At 36.4% G+C, this 21,599-nt stretch overlaps 2 protein-coding genes across 13 annotated transcripts; one reads left to right on the forward strand and one right to left on the reverse strand.

Annotated features, from left to right (window-relative positions):
- The first annotated feature begins 1,913 nt into the window (after positions 1-1,913).
- On the forward strand, positions 1,914-7,603 carry LOC121236873. 11 transcript variants are annotated; one of them, XM_041133365.1, is made up of 7 exons: positions 1,920-2,067; positions 2,269-2,359; positions 2,454-3,049; positions 4,407-6,031; positions 6,492-6,671; positions 6,833-7,011; positions 7,083-7,603. In XM_041133365.1, the coding sequence occupies exons 3-7, from the start codon at positions 2,467-2,469 to the stop codon at positions 7,087-7,089; spliced, it is 2,574 nt and encodes an 857-aa protein (XP_040989299.1). In that variant the 5' UTR covers positions 1,920-2,067; positions 2,269-2,359; positions 2,454-2,466; the 3' UTR covers positions 7,090-7,603. The 11 variants fall into 11 exon arrangements, with proteins under 11 accessions (XP_040989302.1, XP_040989299.1, XP_040989301.1 ...); XM_041133367.1 differs by having other exon boundaries at positions 1,920-2,055; XM_041133368.1 differs by lacking the exon at positions 2,269-2,359 and having other exon boundaries at positions 1,914-2,055.
- Positions 7,604-18,877: 11,274 nt separating this feature from the next.
- Positions 18,878-21,210, reverse strand: LOC121237944 (B3 domain-containing protein Os03g0120900). 2 transcript variants are annotated; one of them, XM_041134882.1, is made up of 2 exons: positions 20,983-21,210; positions 18,878-20,572 (listed from the first exon to the last, which is right to left on the reverse strand). In XM_041134882.1, the coding sequence occupies exon 2, from the start codon at positions 20,534-20,536 to the stop codon at positions 19,292-19,294; it is 1,245 nt and encodes a 414-aa protein (XP_040990816.1). In that variant the 5' UTR covers positions 20,537-20,572; positions 20,983-21,210; the 3' UTR covers positions 18,878-19,291. The 2 variants fall into 2 exon arrangements, with proteins under 2 accessions (XP_040990816.1, XP_040990815.1); XM_041134881.1 differs by lacking the exon at positions 20,983-21,210 and adding an exon at positions 20,761-20,882.
- Positions 21,211-21,599: the final 389 nt, after the last annotated feature.

Genomic DNA, 21,599 nt, shown 5'->3' on the forward strand with positions numbered 1-21,599 from the left:
AACTCATCTCGTTTTATCTAATCATTACAACTTTTCCAAATTTTCATATAAAATAAAATAAACAACTCAACTTTTTCAAATTCGAAAACAAAAATAATATTAAAAAAATATATTCTAGTAATATTTTATTCATCTTTTAACTTTAATCTCAACTCATATACGAAAATAAATGAAGCCTTAATGATATACCTACGACACTTTCTATATAATATTATAATTATATTTTAAAATGAAGGTATTTATATAAAGTGATATTATTTATATAATTATTTTATAAAAATTGCTAGAGTTATCCCACATCAATTGTGAAAGAGGTTGGTGGACCGTGGTTAGTTTGTAAGTGTGAGGGAAAGTCTCATCTCTTGAGTTAGCTTTTGAAGTTGAGAGTAAGGGTGGGCAGCGGGGGCCCTCTCTTGTCTGCCCTGCACCCCGCACCCTGCATCCCGCTTTGCACTCTCCCAAATTTATAATAAAAAATATTATTTTTTATATTTATATAAATATATATTGTATATAAATATATAAAATTTTTTTAAAAACTTGAATTGAAGTTAATGGATTGTCTTGGCCTCCTAGGCCAACCTTTATATAGGAAGCCAAGGTAATACAATAGTCATTCTTAAGCAATATGAGACTTGTTGGTTTCAACCCCACCCTCTGCTACCGGGTTGGGGGCGGGGTCGAAACCCTCCCCCTGCATGGTGAGGGGTGGGGAGCGGCGAGGGCGTGCCTCTGGCCCTCACCATGTAGGTAGCACCCCTAGTTGAGAGAGGCCTAAGACCACTCAACACTAGTATTAGAGTCTAGGTTTACCAACAGTTTTTAGACCGAACAAATTGCCTATAACCCGATGTGTAAGGGCGTGATTGTTAGGGTTGTCCCACATCGATTGTGGAAGGGGCTGATGATCACTTTATAAGTACTTTTGAGGTTGAGAGAGGCCGAAACAACCCCCCGGCCCCTTTCCAGGGGGCGCACATTTCATTTATTTAAAACATAATTATATAAAAAATTATAAACTTTTTCCTTAATATAAAGTCCGTGAATATTTTTTTGAAGAAATTTAGAAGAAGATTAACTGTGTTTGGATTCTGAATTGAGTTGAGTTGAATTGAGATGATAAAATATTGTTAGAATATTATTTTTTAATATTATTATTATTATGAAATTTAAAAAAATTGAATTATTTATTATATTTTATATTAGAATTTGAAAAAATTGTAATAATTAGTTGAGATGAATTTGATAATCAAACGTATTAGTAAGGTTAACACTGTTCGAAACTTAGCTGGGAAGGCAGGAAGAGCCTAGACTGGCCGATGGATTCAAAGGGAACACAAAATATACGTATATCGACGGTGGGTGCAATCAACGAGTGTGAACTAGTCAGAGGTCCATCCGTTTACCAATCACAGTTCAGACCACATTCTCAATTGCATTTTTTTTTTTCCCGTCCCCTCAGTTTCTTTAGGAATGCAACAATGCCAACAATTTACTCAGATTTTCAACTTTCTCCGTAATTTCTTTAATTTTATCATTTTATTTTTAATAATTTTATCAATTAGTTTGCTTCGTCAAATTTAAGTTAAATAATATTTATTTTATCCTTCTTTTATTTTCCTTTTCAAAACATGAGTTTTTTTAATATGTATGAATTATTTATTTAATTTATTTTATTTATAATTAACGATAATATATAAAATTATAAAATTCAAACAATAATATTACAAAAATTCAAAGAATAAAATGATAATCACACAAACTTAAGGGTCGTGATAAGATTACGTTTAGATGTTAAATTAAGTTGAATTGAATTGAGTTGAGATAATAAAATATTATTTTATAATTTAATAAAATTAAATTATTTATTATATTTTGTATTAAAATTTAAAAAAATTTTAATGACGAAGGATTAATATGATTTACAGAAGTAGGAGGCCCCTTTATGAAAACACACAGAAAGCGTCCTTGTCTTTCCTTCTCGGTCTAGACTTCTGAACTTCAACATCATCGGAACCTGCAACCATAAAAATTTGAAGGCAGAGGAAAAGCCCAGTAACCTCCTCGGTATATTCTTTTTAGCTCACTGATTTGCTCGGAATGTTCAGAAAATCTGATTTTTTTTTTCTTTTTTTCTGTTTCATCGACTTTTTAATTCATGCTTAAATGATTTGTGCTACAATTATTGGCTTTGCGCCATTGTTGATGTTGCTTTCCTGATGTTTGATTGTTGTATTATCTTTTGCCTGTCTGTGTCCGAGGAACTAGAAAGCAATTCTGCAGCTTATGATGCCCAGAACAAAAAACAGCCCTTTGTAGCTTAATGGCTCGTTTGCTACTATAACGAACCACTTTTGACGTTCTCTCTCTCTCTCTCTCTCTCTCTCTCTCTCCTTTTGTTCCGTTACAGCGGCGGGGTTGTTTTGATCAGTTGGTTGGCTGCGTTCTTTCAGCTTTTGAAACAAAATGGAGGGTCACGGAGATAGAGGGTCTTCGACACCACCGTCCAGTTTGTCAGCTTTTGCTCAGCCCTTCAATCCCCAACCCTCTTCGAATTGGGTGGCAAACTCATGCCAGCAGCCTTGTAGACCTTCACAAGACGGTTCTCTGAGTTCCGACTCTTCTTTTTCCTTGGTCGGTTCCTTTCATGATCTCAATCTGGAAGGAGACTCGGTATTGGTGGATGCGCCTCGGGATGCCTATAAATATTGTGGCCATCAGTCTGAAATGGGTATCACGGATTTCCCATCTGATAATCCCCCTGGTTTTGATTTTGATTTTGTTGGGCAATCTATTTATTCTTCATGTCACCCATCGTTAGCATTGCAAGAAAACAGTATGTCTGCTGTGCCTTATGACTCGGAGTTTGATGCAATGTCATTAACCGAGTCCTCGGTGCCTGGCTACACCCAGAACTTGTTGGGTTTTGATTATGTTTGCCAAAGGGCTGATGGCTCATGTAATGCGGAACAGGACAAGAAGAGGGATAATCAAGGGAGTCTCGTCTGGAAGGCAGGTTCAAAGGCCAGCGGGAACTTTCAAAAACAAGGTATCTGTCTCTTATTTGCGTGACTTCATAGCAATTTGGCATATGAATGTACCTTTGGATTCCCATTCTTATAGCTAAGCTCGATGATATTGCATGTTGATTATATTCCGATTCTGCATGTCTGGTTGCACCTTTATGTACAGGCTGCTATAGATGTAGCTTAGTGGTGTCTTGAGACGTGAAGGCACATAGTTTTATTGATTAAACTAGAACAGCTTTCCCTTTTGTGTGGTATGTAATTGATGCAAATAATGATTTAACTTTTTCGGCTAGGTAGCTGAGTACACCAATTTTTTTATTAATAGATTTTTTTTTCCTATATTTTTGGAGTACATATATGTGCCAATGTATAGCTTTAATTCTTATAGCAACACGTTTTCCATTGTGTCCCTTCATTTGGAACTTTGGCATCTCTTGGTCGGTCACTAATACTGACTAACACGTTTTACATGATTGCTATTATCTACTATGATAATACTTCCAGTTGTACTTCTATTTTGCATGTATATTAAACAAGGATTATAACCATTTTTGTCATGATCTAGAGAAGAGTTAAGTCACATATGCGTTATACCCTAAGAACCACATATCCATGTGAGACTTTGTACATGCAACATCCTTACAATGTAGTCCAATCCAATATGTGGTACCACAATTTAATTTGGCCTAAATATGAAGAGAACATTGGGGGGAGGGTGGTGTTGTGGATACAATGTAGTCTTGGAGGGACACTAATTACCAAGGAAACATGACGTGGTATCTGATTTAGGTACTAGCAGATGGATAGAAATAATACTGGTCCTCGAGATCTATATGTAGGTCTGTGATCTAAGGAAGATAGAGTTATCTTCCATATGTCTATCTTTATGACCAGAGTTTTCTTCAATATGTCAATGTTTATAATCAGGCCATCATCTTGTACCTTACCTTTCTTAAATTTATGATAGAAATTGCTAAATAAATGACAAGTACATTTGGGAGACCTGGAAACATTGAGTATTTTCTAAGACTTTCTGTAAACAGACTTCTCTAGCATCAGACGGACAAAAGAAAAATATGAACTATGCACCGAAACTTGTCTACAGAGAATCTTGAAGAGTTGCCTTTAATGCTTATGTTTAAGAATTATAATGAAATCATAAAGTAAAATCATATAACGTTTGTCCTTATACATCAAAGCATACAAAATTTTGATATATTAGCATTTTCAATTTTATTTTTGGCCTTTAGTATAAACGTACATATCTTGACAGCAATGTGATGTGATTGTATAGAACTGGAGAAGTTGATTTGAAAAGGAAAAAACAAAAGATGAAGAGTACAAGTAAATGATAACTATATTTTGCAATTGTGACAGCCCTGCAAAAAAAAGTAAATGTGACAGCCCCACAAAAAAAAGTTATTGTGACAGCCCCGCAACAAGCATTGCATGCTGCTAAAGGGCTGAATCCTTGTGATGAAACTTCTGATAATATCAACAAGTGTGGAAACTTAACCGTTATGATCCTAGGAGGAGATAATCAGATGAAATCTGGAGGCGCGGAACAGGAAACTGCTGAATCTTTTCCAAAGCCAAATTCTACAGTCACCCCTTTTGAGTTCTCAACATCATCAGATACGTGCTCTGCTGCAACTCTCCAAAACATTCCTCAAGGTCAGTGGTCATATCCAATGCCAGCATTTAGTGGGAGCAGTTGTGATAGTGTTTCTCTTTCACTGAAAAAAAAATCATTGCCAGCTCTATCATTTGAATCACCAAGCACTAGCACAATTGTTTCAGTCCTTAATCCTGTTTTTTCAGTGAATGCGGATTTACCAGGCATTAATGTCCTCAACAACAATGTTAATTCGTCTGGTTGTAATTCAGAAGAATTATCTGGGCTGAATGGTTGTAATCCAATCAGCCTAAAAAAGCCGCATGTCCTGCTGAATACCAAAGGCAAAGAGGTCTACCTAGATAAAAGCTTGATTGAAAATGGTGATGAAAGAAAAGGTGATAAGCTTATCTCTGATGATGGTTTGAAACCCTTATGCACGGTAAAATCTGAGCTGCAACGTCATGGGATAAAACCCGGTGTTTCCATTGAAATTTCTAAGACGCTGGATGAGAATGACTCTGACGTGGATTCACCCTGCTGGAAAGGTACCCTGGCTTGTTGGCAATCTCCATTTGGAGTTTCTGAATGTGTGAGTTCACAATGTCTTGAAAAGAAGCTAAAAGCAAGTAACATTTTGAATCCTCTGGCGCCTCATTTTTTCCCCAGTAATGCTAAAGGAAGTATAGACTACTACCATGAAAGTGAATGTGGTATTAGTGATTTCTCATCTTTTGACAAGGGTGAATCCTCAGTTGTGTATTTTGGAAATGCGGGTTCTACCAACGTGGGATCAAATCCTTCTGGATTGAGCTGTGGAATTGGTACTGAATGTTCTATTGACATCAATGAATCAAAAAAGGAATATTCTCTGGTCAACAACTCGAGAAGTAGCTCTTTTCTGAATTCTTCTCACATATTTCAACCATCTCTGGTGGAAGATTGCTGCGCATCTAACGGGAGGCTTGTCATTGGGGAAAATGCTGAAGACTCTTTAAATGGTATCAAGGATGTTGTGCATAGTGGTTCAACAAGGGTGCCTGTCCTTGCAAAGGAGCATGACCTAGGTCCTTCATCTTCTTCTGGCGTTGGTCTTCTTAATGACCTTAATGAAACACATCAGAGTGTATCTAAGTCTTTATCTGCACCTCTTAAAATAGATGTCCGGACAGTGATCAATACAGTGCGTAATCTGTCAGAGTTGCTTGTACAAAACTGTTCAAATGGTTTATATTCATTGAATGAGCATGAGCATGACATAATCCAACTTATAATCGATAAGCTTCATGTGCTTTCCACAAATAGGGCTGGGCAAGGGGCTCCAATGCCTGAACCAACTCAAACAGGCACCCCATACTCTCCTTGTAAGGCTACAGAACACTGCAAGGTATGGCGGGTGCGTGTGTTTGTTTGATTATATGTTAATGAACTTATCTGAAGAAAGTTGTGCATCAATTTGCCAACAAGAATGAACCTTTTCCTCCTTTTAAGATTATAAAGTACACTTCTATTTGAATTCCTCTGGCATAGATTCTTATTGAATGTGCGTTAAGCATGCTGGAATTATATTAGCATGATTGATCAGATTACTGGTAGAACCACTTAGTTTTAATATTCTCTGAGGGTAAGAACCTTCATTTTGCTCAAGGCTAGGGAAAGTGTTTTGTCCAAAAGTTTTCTAGCATTGATTAATGGATAGATCTCTTAGCCTGACGTGATTAAAATTATGTTGATCATCACCATCATTTTTATTATTACTGGATCTCCTGGGGAATGGGAGAGTTGTTCATAGACACAAACACACATATTTTGTTCGCCTGTGAGAACCTGAATGATGTCATTTTCAGTCCTCCAGTATGCAATTTAGAGTAGCATGGGCAAAGACTATGTCTGTTCCAGATGAGCCTGAAAATCAGAATTACCACGATGGGCAAAAGAGTTGTTATACTGCCTTCACTGAGAAAGGGCTGAATTGTTTTTCTTCATACAGTGATGTTGGTGTTGAGAAGAGCAATGAAATCATCCAGGTATAATTGGTTGTCATACGCTCATACTTATTATTATGTTAGTACTTGGTGTCTTCTCTCTCTCTCTCTCTCTGTGATATATATATTTTTTTGGGTGGGGGGGTTGATGTTTATAGATTGCAGTGAAACAAAGTCTTTTTGTTACTTATAATAAAATGCAGGTTATTTCAAAGGGTCTGACAGAAAACCATCAGATTGTGGAAGATATGCATCCACAAGCTTTAGTGTATAGGAATTTATGGCTTGAGGCTGAAGCAGCATTATGTGGCCTGAAATATAGAACTTGTGCCTTGAGCATGAAATCTAATGGGATGGATGGATATGAATCAATCAAAAGGAGGTAAGGTGAACTGCATTAATCCTGAATCTTCTCTCCATTTTATAAATTTGACTCTTTCTCTGCTCTGTTAGGTGTTAGGAAAGCTTGCTCAAAAACACAAAAAGGAATCAGGAAAGTTGTCCAAACGCAGAGAATGATGGAGTGTGTAATGTTCCACTCGAGCCAAGCATGGTTATTCTTGTTCGAGGCCAAAGCTACAAATTCTGCTCCCATATATGAGAATGGTATCACTATCTTTAGTTTGTTTAAAGATGGGATGGTGTGTATAATAAGTCAGTCATGCATGTATAATGGAGATACTGTCGGGGCCATGTGGGGTGCAAATGCAGGTTGATTCTAACACAGGTAATCATGGAAGCTTGATTCTTCATGATCTTAAGAGAGGCGACAAACCATTGGAGTTTTTACGGATGACAAAATTTGAGGCTGTATTTGGAAATGGGAGTTGAACTTGAAATTCAACATCGTTGGTTTTTAGTACAATGGTGGAAAGTTACTAGTTAGACCCCGAGTTTTTAGTACAATGGTGATGATGAAAGTTGTAACTCTGGTTTACTGTGATTGGGTGAAGAATGATTTGCCTTGCATCTTCTGGGATAGGCACAACAAGCTGGATATGTGAATGGCATTGATAGAATCGAGTGCATTGACTATAGCTCAGGTAGTGTGGACCTCGTTTTTTGTTCCAATAGGCAGAAATCTGGTACATTAGTATTCTTGGGAAAGGCCCATTTGACTGGCCATTTCTACCTAGCCTGTCCTTATTCAGGCGGTTCGGGCCCATTAAGCATACCCAGGTGCAGGGTCGAAAATAACAAGCCCAAACTGCCCAAATAAGGACGGACCAGACTTCGGCTAAGTACTTAGGCAAGGGTACGAATGCTTTTTCTGTTTGTTTTCTGTTCTGGGTGGGCCTAGTGGAGGTTTATTGAACCTATTACTAGAAAACAAGGTCCTAGTCTTTTTCCTTACCTTAAACCTCTCTCTTTGTTGAGGTGGGCAGGCTCTGATCTTAGGCCTCTTGTTCAACGAGGAGAGAACTTGTGTGTTGAGCCAATTGTTTTCAGTTTTTTTCCTCTTTTTTAGTGTTTTCTCTGTTGTTTTTTCTACTTTTTAGTTGTTCAATTTTAGGTCAGAATGGCAAGATAGATTCGGATTTGAGTTGAGCAGATGATGAGTTTGATAGCAAGTCTTGTGGTGATTTACAGGATTGAGTACTGTTTGCACTGTGCTAGGTAGGTACTATTTATAGGTTAACCATAAGGAGCTTAAAGCTTAGTAGTAGATTGCCTAAGCTCAAGTTTGTCTACATCTAATTAGGGAATTGAAAAAAAAAAAACCCTGAAAAATACCTCTTACCGTTTAGCCCATGAACTAAATGGATGTTTATTGGCAGAAAATGTTGGAAAATATAAGGAGGGTGTTACATTGTTAGTTTATAAAATCGCTTAAAATGTATCATATCAGCCTATTTGACTAAAAATGATAAATCAAGAACGAAGAGTAGCATTGTACTTTTACAAATCCCGAGAAATGAAATGCACGCGCGCGCGCATATATATATATATATATATATATATATCACTCCCACAAATTAAGTTCAAAAAGCCTTCGAACCGGTCTTCCTCCTTCAACTAGAGGTTGGGCAATGGCGGGGGAGGGGGTTTGGGAACATGATGCATGGTCACATTCAGAGTATTTACTTCTTTCTGGCTTTAATGACTGGTACCACATGAAACATTGCTTGCAGGCTAGGGTTAGATGCCGAATACCCAGTTGGAACTTGGAAGTACTTGGATACAGCACCTAATTGTAGCCATTCCAGGACAAAAAAAGGTGACTAGTCAGGGAAGTGGGGGGACCTATAAATTTGGCAATATGCTATCTTCTTTTTTATTTATTTATTTATTTTTACGGTATATAACACCTCAAAGTACTATCTATAACATCATATTACTAATTTAGTTAAAGGTCCACTAGATCTACACTTCCATAATTACATGAACCAAAAATAATAATAATAGAGTAAAATTAACATAAATGATGAATAAAGCATTGTGAAAGGAGAAAGAAGGCAGGTAGGTAAAGTAGTGAAAGAGAAATATGGAGTGGGAAAGAGGTGGCTAAAATAATACAAACAGTATGAAGGCAAGATCAATAGGGGTTAAGATCAGGATTCAGGCCGAGACGAAAAAGGAAAGGGTTTGGAGCTCTGGGAAGATGAGGCATTTGCAGCATATAATGCAGTTCTTGAACTTTTGATACCTTAGCATGAATCTGGGTGCATGCTCGGCAATAAATGAGGGAGAGCATTGGATCAGGACTAAATTATATATCAGATCAGACCCATGCATCTAGATCATTAATGCCTCGATTCCCATTCCTTCCTTCCTTCCTTCCATCCAGGTGGGTGGCTCAGAATACCCTCACCACCCTGATCATGTCCCCATGCATGCCATTTCCTGTCTTCTTTTCCCCTTCTTTCTTTTGCTTCATCATCAATATATATAAATGGGAGCTAGCATCATATCTTAAAACACATATGATATATGTGCAGAGAGTTTTAAAATATTTATTATTATTTCTTAATATTATCAAAAATATTTATAATACAGACAATAAATATTAATAAGATATATCATCACATGTACATCTCTTTTTTTAAGTCATAATTCTAGAATTAGAACAAAAACTCGAAAAGATCTTATCATATTAATTATATATATATATATATATATATATATATATATACGGTTCATGTGGTGTTGTGAAGTGTGTGCAGTCCATGACATGTAGCTATCGTCCGGCCGGCCCCCTTATATTTCACCATAATTACGGTTGTTTTTTGGGATCTGCTGCCACTCTTTGCACTGTCATTGTTAATGCTCTGTCACGAAATATGAAAGCCGTAGCAGTACATTGAGCAGCAGCAGCCCCCACCAGCCTTTTTCTCTTTTCCTAGCTGCTTCATTTTGGCTACCCTTTCGCTTCCTCTTTTGTTTCTCTGCTGCTGCTGCTGCTGCTGCTTCTTCTTCTTCTTCTTCTATCTTCTTTGATCTTTTGATCTGCAGCATCGCATCATGATTCAGAATTAATAGGGCCAGCCCACAAGGTGTGAGCCAATTATAAGAGACTAATTAGGGAAGAAGCTCGATAAGAAAGGAAAGGAAAAAGCTTGAAGTTAGAAACTTAGACCTAGGAATTCGAACCACTTTACGCCAACGAGCCCTTGAAAAAGACCTAATTAAGATACGTCTCAATCGAAATAATTATGAATAACTGTATCTCTTTTGTCTTCTCATCTCCAACCATATCAATTGATGTAGAGTATTCAATTGAATTATTATTTAAGTAATTTCTGCCATAATAATTCATTTAAGTTGGATCATATTTAATATTATATAATAATATTTAAAAAAATAAATACTACAATTATAAAAGATTTTATAAAAATAAATTTATAAATTGATATGATTTTATATAATATATTAAATCTATTTTATAATAAAAAATAATTTTATAATTTAACGTACTACATCAAATAAGATTAGTTTGTTAGTTTATATATCTTTGTAAAATTATCTGTGACTACAAAAATATATTTTTAAAATATAAAATAAAAAATAACATTACTCATAATATATATATATATATATATATATTTAGTTCAACAAGATATATAATATGCACTTAAAAGGTATCACAAGTACTTAAAATTTATAAATTCCTTCATAACTCGCTGCCTCTCATAACTAATTTGAACAATATTTGAGCTGGTTATTCCCTGATCAAAAAAATTATATATATGTGATCATCTTCATCATCATCTCTTAAACCTCATGAACATGATCAGTACATGTCCTGCCAGGTTTCACGGCTTGACAACAAAATGTATTATTCACTTCTTCTACGTCTTTAAAATATATATATATATATATATAACTTTAAAAAATAAAGTGTTACGGCGATAAAGAGATAATAAATTTATAAACTGGTATGATTTTATATGATATATCAAATCTACTTTAAAATAAAATTAAAATAATTTTATAATCTAAAGTTCAAAATCAAAACATGTTAATTTATGGGATATAAAATATTTCTCTATATCTTATCCAACTTTATTTTTTTTTTAACTTTTGGGTTCATGGAATATTTAGTTATGAATAGATACGAGGAAAGAAAGCTTGGCATGGCATATGCCATTCGATCTCTCATCAATGATTCAATACACCTTTTATTTTCACCACGAAAAATGTTTTAAAAAAAAACTACATATAGAGCCCAAGGAAGAGGGACGTAGAGACAAAAAGAGAGAGAACATCACGGGAATATGGTGCATTAAAACCAAAGAAATATCAACGTGGTCCATGCAGTCTTGTGAGTGGGAGGGTATTGCACGCGTCCTGCGGGCGGAGCCAAAGTCTTCCACAGAGAGAGAGAGAGAGAGAGAGAGAGACAGGGCAAGAAGAGAATTAAACGACGAAACCCACTTTTCCTTTACAGTAGTACCATTTGTGTGTGCGCGCGTATTGTATATATATAAATTTGCTACTTTTTTATTGTCGTCATTGATTACGCCTATTAACCCTAAAACGAGCAGTCGCTCGATCTCTCTTTATAGGTAGGGTGGGGATGAGTCTCCTGACTCCCTCTGTTCAGGGCATGCCCGTACGAATGCCTAGCTTGCTAGCTGCTTGATTGTTTGTTTCATTACTTTATTTATCGTCATCCTTTGCTTTGCTTTGCTCTGCTGCCCAGTAATACTTCTTCTAGTATTCATGTCTTTTATAAATTAAACTTTGGGCTCGAAATACGTACGTGTCATCCTTCTTCTTTGTCCGCCCGCCTGTCCACGATTCATAGCACTAGAAATATAGAAATATTGACACTTGCAAAAGCTGATCCATCCATATCCATCCATGATCTCTCTTCCCATGTGTGTGTATATATATATATATATATATATACACTGTACTAGCTAGCGTGGTCATCATCATCCAGCTCATCACCTACCACCTGTTAGGAAGATAATCCCTTTGAAAGTGATATTTTTGTCTAGAATTTTATTGTGTACAAATAAATTTATATATTAATCTATATATTAATACTATAAGAAAATTATTTATTTGTGACTAGTTAATATCAGTGAAATAATTATTTACAATCAAAATTAATATATTTTGGTTATAAATAGTCTTTTCGCCTCAATTAAATGATCACAAAAATCTATTTTTCTTGTAGTGTAATATTATTATCTTCATATTCTAAATTTAAATTAGCATTGTTTTCAATAAAATCTATTTTCTGACTAATCATATTGAATGAGTATACGTATTAGTATGTAAAATCGCTTATAATTAAATTTTTCCTTTTATCAAATGTGGAGACATCGGCCATCCATGTATATATAATAAGTACTCAAATTTATGTCACACAAGATAAATACTTTAATCAGGAAGGTATTGTATAAAATTAATCCTTAATTTGCATTAAATTAATTGGCATGAATTAATTAGAAAATGAGAGTAAAGATTGGCCTAGCTACATGACTTAAAACAATCTTAAGACTTTGATCAGCACCGCAAATTCCTGGCATGCAGTCAGTCCCATTCGGAAAAGAAAAGATGATGGAGGCCGGCGGGTTATGGGTTCGCAGTTTCTGATTGTACGTACGTACAATAGTGATTTGCCAAAAGACGCGCGCGTGATATATAGTCAAAAGTGGATATATGCATGCGGAAATTAACGCAGTTCGGTTGCTGCAGGTATCAGAGCAGTTTCCATGCATTTGCAACTCTTTTAACTCTCTCTCTCTCTCTCTCTATATATATATATATATATATGTACACATACATACATGTGCAAAACGGGATTACTGTGCAAGGTTTCGTAATATGCTAGCAGCTTGTCGTACACAGCTCTATCAATATATATATATACACACACACATACATCTTTAGCTTTAAGAGTTATGGTAGCTGCTACATGGCACCAAGCAATTTTGTATCTTTAATACTGACTCATCCACGGGATGCCGATGAGTCTGTGGATCATAGCCTTTGGCTACGTTCAAGTAGATCCTAGATGCTACACCTACTACTTTACTAGCTAGGGTCAGGGTCCACTTCTACTGCATCCATCAAATTAATATTAATATATATATATAATATGTATATATATGCTGTATATTATCATGTATTATATATATATAAATATATATATATATATATATTCTATAAATACATGAGAATTAGATCAAAGACTTATAAGTTGGTATATATAACAATAATATTGAAAAGGCACTTTCAAAAGAACATGGAATATTAATATTAATTGGGTCATTCTTCCAGATGCAGCTAATTATAAAGTAGTCCACAAAATCTGCGACTTTTGTCCAACAAAATTAATTTGGTGTAATTTGTAATAGATCCATCATTTGGGATTGTCAACATGATTTACGACGTTGTAATTCCGTTGACCATTGTTTCTATTAAGGAGAGGAAAAATGAAGAACAAAAAATCCGTCAAAGGCCATCATCATGTTTTCAGTACTCTATCCAAAGGATAAGATGGAATGCTGGCTAGGTTTAGATCATTGGTGTCTTTGGAAAATCAATCACTACTCCCAACAGCTTACATATATAGGATTCGTATATATAATAAATTCCCTTCAGTTCGCACAATATCTTTCACTCCGATCCCTCCTATATATGCTTGAATTATATATATATATATATATATATTATATTATATTATATTATATATAGGATCGATCATGATTATCACACACACACACATAATTTATATCTTAATATACGTGTCATGTAAACTAGTGTTTATTTGTACATAGTGTAAATTCTTTACTTTTCCATTTTACTTGTAGCGAGCGGACTATTATTGACTAAGTGAAAAATGTATATTCGAGAACTTTTCCCTTCAGACGTTCCAAACTCTTCCTCTGCTAGGGCTTTGACCCTTCCTCTCTTTCTAGGGTTTCATCGTTACATGGTATCAGAAGTTTTCTCTTATGAAGCCGAGTCACAAATCGGTCTCTGAGGATTCTACGAGTCATTTTTTCCTTCCATTTTAGTGATAGTCTCGGTATTCTTCTTGTTACTCAGCCACTCGTCAGTGACAACTATCATACCTGGTGTCGTTTCATGGCCATGGCTCTATCGGCGAAAAACAAACTTTGTTTCGTCGACGGCTCCATCCTCAAACCCTCGGATTCGGCTAATCCACTTCTCTTCCCGTGGTTTTGCTGCAATAATATGGTGATATCTTGGCTTTTAAACTCTATTTCTCCTGATATCTCTATTAGTATTTTGTACATAACTATTGTACATGAGATTTGGTTGGATCTTAAGGAACATTTTTGTCAAGAAAAGGGTCCTCGTACTTTTCAGTTACAGAAATTCATATCTACTCTATCTCGAGTGAAACTTTTTGTGAGCACTTATTTTACCCGCCTAAAAGTTCTTTGGGATGAGTTAACAAATTATAAACATGTTCCTGCTTGTTCTTGTGGAGCAGTACGTACGTTGACCTATTATGTTCAACAGGAGCATGTTTTACAGTTTTAAATGGGATTGAATGAATCTTTTGCCACTGCTCGTGCTTAGATCTTATTTATGGAGCCTTTAATTATGCCCATATATGAAATTTTCTTCTTGAAGCCAATCAATCCCAACTAATTATTTAAAATGGGACGTACATGGAAAGAAGGTTAAAGACGTTGGTTAGTTTAGTTTTGAAATCAAAGATGAAGTTGAGTAACCATGAATATCTCAATTGGGATGGAATATAATATGCAGGCGGATTGCTTCAATTGGCCGCCATTAATTAATATGGAAAAGTCATATATATACTGATCAATAGGCCGGAAGTTGCTGCAGGTTGAAGATGAAGAGAATGGAAAAAAGAAATTAAAGAAAATAGGGCTTAATAATTTCTTTCATGTATATATATTTAATAACCGAAAGTTTAGTTCAATCGCGTATCTTTCATGGAGGATAATCATTTTTCCGGAAAATGGTTCCATGCATGCATGGCAAGGTGATGCATGGATGTCATGTAGGTTACCATTATAACAAATCAATAAATGGTTATTTATAAATATGATATTATTTGATGTTGTATGTTGTGAAATCTTGCTGCATGTAGTGAAATATTGATCATGTACTGATCAGACATGATCATATATATAATTAATCCCCAAAATGAAGTATGGTTGGTTGTTAAAGTTGGAGGCCATGCATGCATGAGGGTCATTGGTTCAAGATATCACGAGTATTTTCAGTAGTACTACAAATGGCCGGGTATATAACACACACACACACACACACGGGCAGCTTCGTGAACCTGCAGGAAATAGCCTTAACTCAATCAAACAGAGAAACGTGGACTTTGCAATAATATATAATAATATCATCATCGGAGGAAAATTTCCTTGATCAGTGATCACCACGTACATGATGAGATGAGATACTGTGATACCTACTAATATATATAATGCCCTCGCGTGCTAGCTGCATGCCATGCATGCATTTTAGTGTACAATTTTGGCAATCTGATCTCTTGAATAGGTTGAATATCTAATAAGCCCTAATTAGTCCGAGATTCAGGAGTCAATTAAAGGCGGCCGGCCGGGGTACTGGAATTGTATTCAAGTTGTAATCTAATTAGATCATTCTTTATGCAAATGATCATGCCCGGCCCCTTCAAACCCCAGTAAAATTACAGAATATATATATATATATATATATATAGAAGTATCCAATTAATTTGGATAATCATGACAAGCTAGCTAGTTCATATATACTCAATAAACATGCATAATATAGTGATAATCAGCTTATGCTTTATACACATGACCTATACATATATATATATATGTCTATATGTTTGTGTTTGTGTGTGTGTGTAATTCACTGAAATCCTTCATGAGTTTTTGGCTTCAACATGCATGGAAGCTCATGCATCATGCATGGGTCTTGTTTAACATATAAAAACCTAATGATCTTGAGCAGATATTAATTATGATCAGTTAGTACTACTCATGAAAATCATAATCAGATATTTCTGATCTCGGCGCCAACAATATCCCTTGTTCCAGTCAAAGAAAATAAACAAGAGGATAACTTAATTACCATGCATTTCTGTAAGTGAGAATTGTAAAACCAATTAGCTGTTTTCAACCTAGCTAGCTAGCTAGAGCTATATCTTGAATTAATACTTGCGTGGATTACAAATTAATCTTGTGATTGAATGTAGATCTAGAGTCTGTCTCAAACATAATACTGCTTCCGCATGAGTAATAGTACTTTACCATATATGCAATATATTATGCAAGCTGCCGGATATTATAAATTATGTACCTCTAGTATAGTAAACGAAAGGAAAAAGGAAAAGCATTCTTAATTTTTAAGGCAAATATGCATGCTAGTACGTATAAATTGTAGACTAATTGCAATATTGATCCCTAATTCCCTGCAGATATAGTTCAACCTGTGATATTATGCAGAATTAACATGAGGAATATAACTAGTAGCTAGTGCATGCATTGGTCACCTCTCTCTCTCTCTCTCTCTCTCTCTCTCTCTCTCTCTATATATATATATATATATATTATATCTAGTGTAAATTATGAAGTATTTTAATTAATTCAGTACTTGTCAGCATGATACATAATCTGAAATGATCAAAAGACTGATCAATGTTTTACACTATATGTATTATATCCATTAATCTCAAGTGTAATGGAGAAGATCATATTCTCCTTAATGGGGAAGATGTCTCATATATATATATATATATATGCAGCTTGATTAGTCATTCAATGAGTATATATATATATATATATATATAGAGAGAGAGAGAGAGAGAGAGAGAGAGAGAGAGATATTGCCAGGTACAAGCCTTATATATGAAGTTGATCTTGTACATGATTCTCTGCCCTCTTAAGTATTAATATTTTTGGCACCTTTACTCTTTATTGGCTTAAGCGCCAACGTCACACATGCAGTAGTATGAAACATGAACAAGTTTAATAACATGAACTCAGTTAGTTATAATATGTTAATTTCAAGTATATATGATGCAACACATGGGCGATTATAATTAGGTCATAAGAGGAAAAAAAAAAAAAAGTCCCATCTTTTCTAATGTCATCTAATTTAATTATGCAGTAATATTCAAATTACAGAATGTATATATACTAGATCTGCATATATATTTTAGGCAAACAAAACTCCGAGTGATTTCTAAGATCATGAAGCAAATAGTGGTCAGTTTTGTCCTGATCGGCGAGACGTACAGTTTCATGAGATTATCAAAGCAAGGCATGGTTCAATTCGTAATATCCAATTTAATTATCATAAGGTCCTCGATCAATTAATTTGATCAGTTTTGACACGAGTTGTTAACGCGAGTAGGTACTGCTACAATAAGTCAATAACGAATGTACAATATCCTATATAGCTATATATATATAATATATATATATATATATACACTAATTTAATTTCAATTTGATATTGCCTCTGAGCATATAATGAATGCATGTGATGCGACATGATGGGATCAAATTAACAGGAACGTACGTGTATATAAACTACTAGTACTGTTATCCAAAGGTAAATAATTTGGTGCGGCATGCATGCACAGATCGAATTCCAACACATGCGAATTAGGAACTTTCAACGTGGTTAGAGAGGTTCATGCATCAATATTTACCCTCATTTCGATGGCTTTGTACAAGGACGTTGTACATATAATATAATATATATATAATAAAGTCCAGCTTGGAATGTTGGTGGAAAAAATAAATTAAAGGCTGCTTAACTGTTTAGTTTGTGACTAGTAGTACTAGTACTAGAACCAACCAGAATAATTAATCTTTAACCTTACTTTCAATTTCAAGGACGACATGGACATCAAGCAGCAAGCTGCTAGCTAGGTTACGACAAAAGACATGAACTGCATATAATGATGATCATGATAAACGAAGCAAAACTCAAAAGGGCATGAAGAGACTGCTAACATTCTAAAGTTCGAGTTGTCTGTCCTAGTACTCATGATCATGTGTATATATATATATATATATATATATATATATATATATGCGAGTGACTTTTGTTTTGCAGCGCAAGTGATATATGATCATATATATAATATATGGTGTTTCTAATTGATTAATGAGAGGGCATACCGCGTACAGTGAATGAACAGTTTTTGAGGAAGAACTTGGAATTAGTTCTACAGTGAGTTGAGAAGGGCATGAAGAGATCATCGATCAAACTAAATATATAGTAATAAAAGCAAAACTTATTGAAGCTGGAATGATATAATAATATAATGGATATATATACTCACCCCCTCCCAGAAAAAGAGAGACAAAGATATTGCAGAAATATCAGATAGTAATGGTACCTTTTAAGGCTCTGAAAACTTTTTCTGCAACACCTGCGGGGTGTGCCCAACGAAGCAGCGACAAGAACATCAACCTACCAGGGTATAATACAAGACTTCAATAACATCGGGCGGGTAGCTTGCCGGCCACTGCACATGTTGGCTTGATCAGCAGCCAGGAAAAGTCGTTATAATTAATTAGCAGCTTAATTAAAGAACATTAATATTCATGTAAACAGAGAGGGCAGTAGAGAGATCAAGAGATCTATAGTTGGTAGCCAAAGAGAACAAAAGATACATGTTTGGAAATAATCCGAATGTTTCAGTGGGAAACCATGGCGCCCCATGGCTGGGATACAGATTGGGGAAACTAGGCCCTGCAGAAGAAGCTGGAACAAAGCATGAAATCGGGGAGCAATGATATATAGGTGGTACTCTACGTCTTCATCCGGCCAATATATAATATTTATCTATATATCATGAAAATTATCATGTGTCATAAATATTTTTACATGAAGTTAATAAAAAGAAGACATTAATTGATCATGGATAATATATAGTGGCTAGCTTCGATCTATCGATCTCCAATGGCCTCTAATTAATAATTTGCTTATGCTGGCTAGCTAATTCTTCATGAACGTACTGATCATTACTCCTCGATCAAAACCCGCCTTCTGTACGAAACTGAATCAAAATCAAACATTGTCGAACCCGTTGTGCATTTTGTAGGTCTTGATCATGAGCATTGAGGGACAAAATAATCAAATCCAATTAAACGAACTTGAAAGTGATTCGGCTGCATGTGTCCTGGTATTCTCTTCATGTGTAGTACTCGGTTTAAGACCTCTTGATGAATTTGGTGGTGTCTCTAGATATCGAAATCTAAGGACATTGAAGCCTTCCCTTTATCGAGCAAGTTCGTGGGCACGGTTGGTAGTGGCGTACCATTGTATGGCCTGAATGGGAGAACAGATTGAGACGAAGACGAAAGTTGGGAAGGCTGCAATGTCATGGTAGCATGGGGACCTCCTATTGTGGTGGAGGACAATATCACGTCGCATGCATCCGACTCCGATATTGGGCAGTCCATGTTTACCCCAAATAGCCTCAGTCGCTTGGCTGCCACTTTTCCTTGAACGACCGGCACAGACTCGAACACCAAGGGTGGGTCAACCGCACTAATATTCCGCACCAGCCCTAGATGTTCATGTGGTTGATCATGATGGCCGTGGTGGTGGTGGTGGTGCTGTGGGGATACTGCAGCTGCGGCCGATCTCATGTAAATCAGTGATGGGTTTACCATATAATTACAGTAAGCGCCATTGCCGTAGCTGTGCCGGTAAGGATGTTGAAAATTGACATTATTGCTGCTGTTCACATTCATCATCTGCTGCGACGACAGGTGCAAGTGGTCCCTCGGTCGCATTAGCAAATTAGGACTGCTAGTACTCCAGGCAGAGGGGATAGAGCGGTGGAATGAAAAGTAGTGGCTCGGCAGATTGGGAACAGATGCCATCGGGTCAGGCGCGTCAGGGCGGCGCCTCCAGTCAATGAAGAGACGATCTCTGCCTTGCTCACCAACACCGCGCTGAAAGGACACGATGTCCCCTGCATCGAGCTTCTTCTCCTTCACGAAGCGGCTCCAGCCTTTGGTCATGACGTAGCTCTGGCTGCTGTTCCAGTAAGAGTAGCGGAACCGCCAGGGCTTCCCGTTGCGATCCTCGAAGTTGAGAAGGAGGCCTTTCTCGTTGGTTGTAGAGTCGAGCGGGAAGTACTTCTCGGCGTGCTGCTTAGGGATTACCAGGCGATTGAGTTTGCCCACATCGCTGGGAGTTACAACCTTATCAAACATATGCTCTTTCTCCATGATGTTGTTGCCTCGCCCGGTAATAGTGCTCCCGGATCCAAGGCCATCGTCCTGGGAGTCCCCGCGTCTGACATCATCGTCCTGGTTTCTTGGGGACATGTCCATGAGCTCGTGAAGCTTATTGACATGATCGGAAGCAGCTTCGTAGGAGGGGGAGGAGGAGTAGGAGGAGAAAGGGAGCTTACCTCTCACCATGTGCTCATGTTCTTCACAAGACAAGTCTTCTCTGGGTGGCCTCAAATCCATGTTTTGTACTAGCCAATTGAGCTTCTCTTGCTGGATCTGCAAAATTTAAGTTATTTGAATAAGAAAAATGGAGAGACCAAGAAGACGGTGGGCTTTGGAGGCGCTACAGCGAGCAAGACGACCGTTCCAAGTCGTCTTCGATCTCCCAGTTCTCAAGGTAAAATCTTTTTTTTTTATTAATGTTTTGTAGGGTTAAGATTGTGATCGAAAGCACAGAGACAGACCAAAGAGTAACACATGAAGGGTAGCTAGCTCTCAATACATGAATGACGGCCGGTGCATTCTTGTTTGACCAAGAACACTCGAACACGAAACTATACACCCCATGGACATTTCAAAGAGTGTAAAATTCCTCTTGTTGTTGACCTTGGGAAAGGAGAGAGACTAGAGAGAGAGAGAGAGAGAGAGAGAGTGAAAATAGTAAGGTGTTGCTGTGATTTTCTTACCAGGGTTCCTCCCTGCTGGAAGCTTCTCAAGTTGGGCGATTTCTTTCGCTGGATAAATTCTTTCCTTTCTATCTTTTCTCTTTAACAGAGTGAGAAGAACAAGGGAGACTGGCCGGGAGAGAGAAAGTATAAGTAGGACCCATGTATTATCTGGTTGGGCTCATGTGAGCTTGTCCCTGTCATCATCCTGGCCGGTACTGTACATGCTATTGATCATACTCTTTCTTTAATCTCTCTCTCTCTCTCTAATTTCCCCCTAACATTAATATTATTGATAAGGCCCAAATAGCCAGCCATCTGTTTTGAAGGGAACAAGCAGCTCGTAATTGAATTCCCCAACTAGGATTTAATTGGCGAACCATATATTATTTTTTACCCCTTATCATCTAGCTATATCCTTCCAATTTTTATGTTTTTTGCTTCAACTCGATCGATCTTCTTCCTTCGTGTTTGGGGCCGGGGATCGATCATCATGTCTTGGTTGCCTGCTTTAAATCAATAATATCACTAATTTATTATTGAAAAACAAGTAGCTATTATATATATATATATATATATATATATATATGAAAAGTGCTACGTACATACAATTATAAAAATATTTCATAAAAATAAAT

This window comes from Juglans microcarpa x Juglans regia, chromosome 6S (genome assembly GCF_004785595.1).
Source record: "Juglans microcarpa x Juglans regia isolate MS1-56 chromosome 6S, Jm3101_v1.0, whole genome shotgun sequence".
NCBI classification, from domain to species: Eukaryota; Viridiplantae; Streptophyta; class Magnoliopsida; order Fagales; family Juglandaceae; genus Juglans; species Juglans microcarpa x Juglans regia.

What these genes read in the sequence shown, in the direction of transcription:
- LOC121236873 (XM_041133368.1), top strand. Translation starts at nt 2,467, where the DNA reads ATGGAGGGTCACGGAGATAGAGGGTCTTCGACACCACCGTCCAGTTTG. An exon ending in AGGCTACAGAACACTGCAAG is followed by an intron (nt 6,032 to 6,491) that starts GTATGGCGGGTG and finishes TGTCATTTTCAG; the next exon opens with TCCTCCAGTATGCAATTTAG. An exon ending in AGAGCAATGAAATCATCCAG is followed by an intron (nt 6,672 to 6,832) that starts GTATAATTGGTT and finishes AATAAAATGCAG; the next exon opens with GTTATTTCAAAGGGTCTGAC.